Below are 9,137 nucleotides of genomic sequence, written 5' to 3' on the forward strand. Positions count from 1 at the left end.
TTTGAACTCAGGACCTTTGGAAGAGCAGTCAGTGCTCTTAACCGCTGAGCCATCTCTCCAGCCCCCGGCTTCAAACTTCTTAAGAGCTAAAGTGATGATTCTTTATTGTGTTTTGGTACTAAATTTAATTGTGATGTAAATTAATAGTATTAACTTTTTAGTTACTAAGATTTTTACTTTTACTAAATGTTGGGTATATGCACAATTTCACTAACATATAAGTTTTGCTTTCTCTTCATTAATCTACTAATGTATTAAAAATAATAAAATAACTTTTCTTAACAATCTATTGCATTCCTAGAAAAAATTGTATACCATTAATTCATTTGGTTATTTAAATATTTATTAATTCAAGAGCTATGTTTATGATAAACACGATTTTCTTATGCTACCTTTACCAAATTTTGACCATTATTTTGACTTGGCTAACACTAGTAATATCCTCCCCCCCCCACCACCACCAGTCCACCCCCACAGCGAAAGGGTTCCTCCAGACAGGATTTCTCTGTGTAGCCCTGGCTGTCCTGGAACTCACTCTGTAGACCAGGCTGGCCTTGAACTCAGAAATCTGCCTGCCTCTGCCTCTGCTGGGATTAAAGGCGTGTGCAACCACTGCCTGGCCACTAATAATATCTTATGTTTCTTCATATTCTAAGGTAGTTTTCATTAAGAATGAACTTCAAGGAACTCTTTGAAGGTTTGTTAGAACTTGCCACACAATCATCTAATCCTTATAGAGTAAGAAAAGAATATTTCACTCTATTACATTCTATGATTATTGGCTTACTCTATTTTTAAACCTGTTCTGGGGGATAGGTAGGCAACTAAGAAATTTTCATCTCTAAATACTACTGGTAAAAGAAGTGCAATTATGCCCAATACCCAGCACCCTTTGATTTTTGAGACAATGTCTTTCTCTAAGCCCTAGGTATCCTTGAACTCCATTTGTAGACCAGGCTAGTCCCAACCTCAGAGATCTACCTCACTCTGCCTCCCTACTGCTGGGAGTATAGCACAACACACACTTCATTTAATTCTTATAACAGCATTAAGGGATAAGTATGTTTAATTTGTACCTTTCCTTCTTTCTCCTTCACATCTACCAATAATATATTTCTTGTTTAAGAGTAATTAGTTCACAGCAAAAAGACACATGCCATCCTCCCCACATTCCTTTACAAGTAAAACCAACTAACAAAATCCAACCAGAGAATGATGTATTCAGTGACCCTATACTGATATTATTACACAGAGTCCACAATTTAGACTGCATGTTAAGAGAATGTTTTGTTTTGTAATAAACTGCCAGTCTTCCCATGTCACTACACTATTTTCCATTTCTACCCACAATGAATGAGTGCTCCTACTGTTCTATATTCTTCACCTGAAGTCAGTACTGTAAGTAGCTTAGAGTCTTAACTCTTCTCACAGGTGTGTAGCAGTATCCCACTGTTTTAATACACATGGAGCATCAGACTTTTTTGTATATGGTTATTTTGTCTGTATATATTCTGTGCACCACACTGTGCAGTGTCCACAGAGGCTAGAAAATAGCATCAGATCCTCAGGAACTGGAGTTACAAATGGTTGTAAGCTACTACTACCACTTGAGTTCTAAGAATTGAACATAGGTCCTCTGGAAAGAGAACCCAATGAATGTTTTTAACCACTACACCATATTTCCAGCCCCTATGTTCAAAATCTTCAAATCAAAAATCTTCAAAATCAAAATATGTTTATTTTTCCATCACAAACATCCATATCTGTTAAAAGTTGCCAGCCCTTCCCTCTCCATTTCTGTCCCTTATCTTTGGGGTAAAGTTGGATATAAAGCTCAGACTGGTCTAGAACTCACTATATAACAAGGCCTCTGATGCTTAATCCTCCTGCTTCAATGTCCTGACTACTGATCATATTTATGTGCCAATAATGCATGGCCCTTTTTTTTTCCTTTTCCTTTGAAGACAGGGCTTTACTATGTAGTTTTGGCTGACCTAGAACTCACTATATAGACTAGGCTGGCCTTGAACTCAAGAGATTTGCCTGCCTCTGCTCCCCAAGTGCTGGAGTTTTAAGGTGTTGTGTTACAATGCCAGCATCTAGCCAGCTTTTAACCAGGTTGTTGCTGAGTTTTAAGGGTTGTATATCTGAGTTAAGAGTCCTTTCATTAACAGCTGTTCTCTGACCCCTGCATGCCCATGCTGCACGCAAGCCCCATTTTGTTGGATCAAGAGAGAATAAACAGCACCAGCTACTGTTTACTAAAAAAATAAATTATCATCAACTTATTCAGGCTGAGTGGGGAAGAGAAAAAGATAGAAAGAACAAATACGCCATATAGAAAATGCATACAGACACTGTACCTAGTTTAAGCTTAGTTTTAGACCTGTATGTATTAACAAACTATGAGGAAAACTGAAACATAAGACATGGATATTACTAAAGAATAACAAAAGAAAAACCCAATAGTGCCACAGAATAAACAACAGAAAATATGGGAGAGTGAAGCTTAAAATAGCAATAGCTAAATCTAAACAAATTATCATAATTACTTAAAATTTTCAATTCTTTTTAAAAAATCACTTACATTTTATTTGAAAAGTTGTATCTAAAAGCAAATAATCCATGACAGGTGAATATTTAGAATTAGAAAGTACACAAAATGCATTTTAAAATGATGTGTAACAGTGCCAATATCAGACAACACAGAATATAAACATCACTAGAGGAAACAAAGACACTTTTATACCAATTTGATTTGTTTGTTGTTGCTATATGACAGGTTTCAATTCTAATACATTCTCAACCCTACACAAAAAAAAAATAGTGTTTAAAGGGGCCAGAGAGAAAATTCAGTGGGTAAGAGCACTTGCTGTTCTTGCAGAGGACTCAAGTTCAGGTCCTAGAACCCATATTGGACAATGTCTGGAACTCTAGCTTCAAGGGCTCGCTCCCACATTTCTGGCCCCAAGAGTACCACAATTTATATGTACAGATACACAGGCACACACACACACAAATTAAAACGAAATAAATACTTTTTTAAAATAGTACTTTAAGTTTCAATTAAAAATCTTTAGGTTCCCAACAGTTTGTCTGAAACTTCTGTTCTGTTTTGTTATGTTTTGAGACAGGGTCTGTGTAGCTCTAGCTGTCCTGAAACTCATTCTGTAGACAAGGCTGGCCTCAAACTCAGAAATATGATTGCACTGCCTCCTGAGTGCTGGTATTAAAGGTGTGCATCACCACTACCCAGCTAAAAACTTGTTTTGTTTTTAAAATCCACATCACACTTAAAATGTTTTCTGCAGTGTTACAAAAGAAACCCCTAAGACTGTAACGTAAATTGAAAACTTTTTGTTAGGAGAGATTATGAAATAAGCCTGAAAGCAAATGATAATAAAATCAAGAACACTCGTATCAGTAAAGATAACAATTGGGGGGGAAAGGGGGTCAAACAAGAAGTATTTATCCTTCACAAATACAGGGAAAGCTGAATGTAACATGTATAATACAAGTTTTAGGGACCAACAAACATGTTCAGGGCTTTGTATTACAAAACTGAGTTGAATAACTTAACTCTCAAAACATAAAGTTATTAAGTGAGGGCAATGGTTTCTAGCCCTAAAAAACTAGCAGGAGATAATTCATGTGGCACATTTGTTTAGTCCCATCAGACAGTGACAGTGACAATGGCAGAGACAGAAGCAGAAGCAGGGAGATCTATGTGAGTTTGCAACCAGTCTGGTCTACATAGAGTTATAAAGCCAGAGCTGCAGTAAGACTCTGTCTAAAAACAAACCAAACCAAACCCAAAACAAAACAAACAAACAAACAAAAAAACAAAACAAACTACCAGAAGTATATAACATCAAATAGTGTATAAAAGAAAGTACTCAATAATAGAGTTACTATTAAGTTATAATTCAGATACAAGGTGTATAAAAGTTATATTTCCAATATTACTTAGTATTTGACTTAAACAGCTCTTTGAATATGAAATCAAATGGGAAAATGTTCCATTCATTTCTCATAATACTTCAGATTCTCAGTTCCTAGCAAGCTGCAATATTTCTAATTAGGATTGCTAACAAAGCTGGTAAGAGTAAAAGGAAGCTGTTGCCCTGACAACAGTCACCAAATATCCAATCTAATGAACCAAGGGGGTGATTAATACTGTCAGTCTCCATCCCAGTAACTTTTACTCTTTTAAAACTAGACCGATTTTGAGAGGGAAAGTTTATAAACATACAACAGAACAAAACCCTGCTCTAAAATCAGAGAACCAAGTCAAGCATCTAGTCTGATGGCTAGGAGACCTAAACAATTTCTCATTTTTGCTTTTATTGAATTTTTAAATGTCATTTATATGCCTAATACAGATTTAACATTCATGAATAGTATATATCTTAAGTAACTAATAAGAGAGATCTTATGTGTTCCAAGAAAGTTTTTTAGTGCTTTTTAGAATGTTTTTAATTTGTGATATTCAAGATATATTTAATAAGCTGAAATAAATCCTCCCTTTCAATTTAACCAGAATTTCCTAAACACTAAGTTCACTGTAAAATTTTCAATACAAGAAATTGTACCAATTACTTACACATTGGTTTGCTTACATGCATACTGTTATATAAATCCATTCTTGCTTATAAATTCAATTCAGTGGGCTTTCTTTGTTACTTCTAAGTACAAAGCTAACAATATAATTTCTTACCTTTCCATTAGCTTCTCTTTATCCCAATTGAAGTGGCTAAGGAGTATTCTCGTGATAGTTGCTGGATTCTGAAGGAGGGGGAAAAAAAACATTTTAAAGTAATTGTATCTCACTGACTTTTGTGTGTATGTGTTTTTCTGTGGAGTCCAGGCTGGCCTTGAATTCACAATTCTCTTGCTCCTAAATCCCAGGTGCAAGGATTGTTTGTATGCAACAAACCCAGCTATTTCACAAACATGTACCAAAAAAAAATAAATTAATAAAAATAAAAACAAAAAAATTTGCAGGCTAGATTTCAAGATCCCTAATAATGCCAAGTTTTCTGTCCTAATATATTTCTTTTCTGTGCTACAGCTGAAGCACAAAAGCACTACTGTGCCACTAAGTCCCACCCAAAATACCCTTACCTAAATATTTATGTTCCAAAGGAGATACAAATTTTTAGTTGTATGATCAAAATTAAATACCTCACCATATAATAGTCCACCATTTATAGGGTTCAAAATAAGTCAAAAAGAAAGAAAATGGCAAAGTTAAGACTGTACTAAGCCAAGTGAAGTCACCTGCACATATAAGCTCAGTGCACAGGAAGCTGAGGAAAAAAAGGAGGCCAGTCCATACTCTATAACAAGACTCTATCTTGAAAAGCAAATCAAAAATATCAAGCATTTGTTAAAATTAATTTGTTGTATGGAGTATCTAATGGACTACCACATCTGCACTCAAAATGTAATTAATAAAACTTGTAAGCCCATATGTATTGAACAGTTAAAGGAATTAAAGTTAATGTACTTTAGATATATTTAACTAAACCAACAAAATATCTGTACCATGCAATAATACAGTATGTATTCTTGGGGTGCTCTTTTATATTAAGTTACTTATAAAAGGAAAGTTAAAACTCTGAAATAAAGTTTACTGTTGTAACAAATATTCCCATTTCTCATTAAACTAGCAAGTTTAATTATTTGAGCACACTTTTTTGAAGTTTGCAACACAATGAGGCTTGGTGTGGTAGCTCACCTGTAACCTTAACGTTTGGAAAGCTAAAGCAGGACTGCTGAGTTCCAGGTTAGTGCCACAGAACAAGCCCTGTCTCAAAACCAGAAACTCAATGGGGCATAAGACATCAGGGAAACCTGACTTGTTCCAAGATAGGAGAGCACATAACCATGTAGGAAGCAGAGCTTAAACTCAGGTCTGTTTTTACTTCTGTTTCATGTACCAATTTCTATATCAAAGAGCATTTCAAAAATATCTCTATAGCCTAAATGTTAGCATTTTGTCTAAGCTCCGCCCCACAGTTACCTGGCAACAGCCAGGTATGCCTGACTCACTATAAAAGGAGCTGCTCCATCCTCTTGTCCCTTCCTACCCCCAGCCCCCAACATGATCATGGCCAGTCTCCATTCCTCTACTTCTCTTCTCTCCTCTCTCCCAACCCCACTGCCTTTCTCTGTCTCTACTACCCTCTTAACTCACCACCCCCACCCCACCCCCTCGCCTCCATGCCCAGAATAAACTCTATTCTATACCATACCATCCGCATGGGCCTGCAGAGGCACCACCTTCCTCCATCCTCATACCCCCACACACACATCCACAAAACATATCCCCCCTCTTTATCTTTTTATAAACATCACTATTCTCTTTCATTGTGTTTAATAATGGTATTAATTATTGATTTAAAATAATCTAATAAGAGTGTCATTAACAACCAAAAAGAAGTTTCGGGGCCTAGAGAGATCATGTTGGGGGCTCAGAGGTTAAGAACACTGACTGCTCTTCCAGAGGTCTTGAGTTCAATTCCCAGCAAACACATGGTGGCTCACAACCATCTGAAATGGGATCTGATGCCCTCTTCTGGTGTGTTTGAAGACAGTGACAGTGTATTCATATAAATAAATTAGATAAATCTTTAAAGAAAGAAAGAAATGTGGTGTCTCAATTATTCTCAGCAACACCACCTGTTACTCCCCACCTCCCAATCCATACCCCTATTCCCACAAAAGACCAATGACCAAAGTACTCTTCTACTCATCCAGGCCCACTTTACTACCTAACTTACTTATTTAGAAAAGCCCTAAGTCTTTTAACCTTTTAACATTATACTCCAGAATAAGAATCTTGCTGGGTGGCACAAACTTTCAATCCCAGTGCTCAGGAGGCTCTCTGTGTGAGTTCAAGGCCAGCCTGAGCTATAGTAAAAAAATCCTAAATGTTAAGATAAAAAGAAAAATGATTAAGATGATCTTAAGTCTTAATATATTTATTATGGAATCAAAATTAAATCTAGTAACATGGACTGGACTCATTAAATTATAACTTTGTGACACTATACACACCTCCACTAAACAATGCACCTGAAAGTTTCAGGAATTAAGGTTCAACTTACAAAGAAAAATGAGAGAAAGGATGACCAATGTCACTAGTGCTTCTTCTGAGTTCTAGTAGCAAAAGCTTGTTGTAACCACTGTTGGTTTTATCAAAACGTACTATTCAATCACATTTCTCACATTTTTTAGTCACCTGGAAGCACTCACTGCCAAAATGACTAAGATTACTTGCTTCAGAGTAGTTAGCTGGCTAATCACTGTAAGTAAACTGGATAAAGAGATGGTGAGAAACTATCTTATCACAATTATTCTATAACAGGTGATATATTAATTACTTTATAAATCTTAAAGTCTCAAAGCACTCTGTAAACCAGGCATTGGCTCATGCTTGTTACATAAGCACTTCAGAAGCCAGGGCAGCAAAATTACTACAGGGTTAAAGCCAACCTAAGCTATATTGTGAGTTCCATGATGAATGTTACAGACAGCCCTGTTTCAAAAAGCAAAAGCAAAAGCAAAAACAAAAAGCACTCTGTAAACATGCTTCACTGGCTAGCTTTGCTTTTACTTTTTAAGAGATCTAACTGTGTCTAAAAATGTAATATTCTCTTGCTTAGCCTCCCAAGAGCTAGGATCACAGGCCCATTCACTTACCCCTAACTTTGCAAATATGAGAAAAATAGAATTGGGTTACAAAAACTAATCTCATGCATTAAGTGGAACAGCTATAAATCAAAACTACAATAATGTGTCTTTACTGTTGTTTCCATTATACCACGTAGCAGAACCAGAACGAATATTACTGATCCATAACTAACTAGTCATGTATTAACAGCCTTTACATTTCCCCCACCAAAAGGTTATTCAGAATAAGGTGGGAGGAAAAGCAGTCAGAACGCAAGGAAGCACTAGGTAGGAACTTCCTGAGGGACTAAAAAAGGTTCTATATTTAGAATGTCACATAAAAGTAACCTATCTATACAGCAGGCCCTTAGCTGTGGTATATATATTCTAAGATCCTCAGTGGATGTATGAAACTGCAGACAATGGCAAAGTCTAAAATACAGGTACTGGAATACTTCATCAATTGATGATATACCCAAATGGGCTAAGATAACAGAAGCCCTAACACTAAGACAGAAACTGGTACTAGGCTGTGGGGTGTTGTTGTGACAAACAGGCCACGATCATGTGTTTTAGAGAAGATTGTGGTGACATTTGATTTTTGGATTGTCTTGGTGTTTCTATTGGTGTGATAAACTCCCGGATCAAAAGCAAATAGGGAAGAAAGAATTTATTCTATCTTACAGTCCATCATCTTCAGAAGTCAAGAAAGGTGTTTTAAGACAGGAACCTGGAGGAAGGAACTGATGTCAAAGAGGAATGCTGCTTACTTTACAGGCTTGTCCCCTATGGCTTGCTCAGCCTACTTTCCTATAGCATCTAGGACTACCAAGCCAGGAGTGGAGCTTCCCACAAGTGAGCCCTTCCATATAAATCAATCAATTATTAATAAAAAATGTACCACAGCCTTTGTCCACAGACCAATTTAGTTGCATATTTCCTCAGTTGAAGCTCCCTCTTCCGAAGTGACTCCAGTTCGTATAAAGCTGACATAAAAGTAGCCAGCACAGTCTGGAAAAGCCACTCAGTACTCAGTGGGCTGTGCTGTAGGAGTTTAGAAGATAAAACTGCTCAAAGTTGTGCACACAACAGAATAGAAACCTTACTTGTGAAGTCCAGAGGGAAGTTGAGAGTCCCTTCAAGACACTATTGGGGCTGGGTATGGTGGCCCATGCCTTTAATCCCAGCACTCAGGAGGCAGAGGCTAGGGGCTGGAGGATCTCTTAAGTTTGAGACCAGCCTGATATATATGGCTGGTTCCAAGACAGCTAGTACTACACAGAAAGCCCCTGATTTTAATCATATCCACCTGAAACTGAATTAACATCTGTGCTTATTATTAACAAGAGACCAAGCCAAAGTGAAAGCCTTTGCTTTGATAATAAAATTGGTAACGGTCAGCTGAGGGTTAACAATCAGCTGTGATTAAGACACCACCATCATTGAGGCAAAATCTTCTG

General features: G+C 36.8%; 1 protein-coding gene across 2 annotated transcripts in view; it reads right to left on the reverse strand.

Annotated features, from left to right (window-relative positions):
* Positions 1-9,137, reverse strand: part of Arih1 (ariadne RBR E3 ubiquitin protein ligase 1) — an 87,929-nt gene that overhangs the window by 48,573 nt on the left and 30,219 nt on the right. For both annotated transcript variants that reach the window (XM_031345452.1, XM_031345453.1), the window contains one exon: positions 4,718-4,785. In XM_031345452.1, the coding sequence (XP_031201312.1) occupies positions 4,718-4,785 (68 nt within the window). The remainder of the gene's footprint in view (positions 1-4,717; positions 4,786-9,137) is intronic.

Source organism: Mastomys coucha, unplaced genomic scaffold (genome assembly GCF_008632895.1).
Source record: "Mastomys coucha isolate ucsf_1 unplaced genomic scaffold, UCSF_Mcou_1 pScaffold23, whole genome shotgun sequence".
Classification (NCBI taxonomy): Eukaryota; Metazoa; Chordata; class Mammalia; order Rodentia; family Muridae; genus Mastomys; species Mastomys coucha.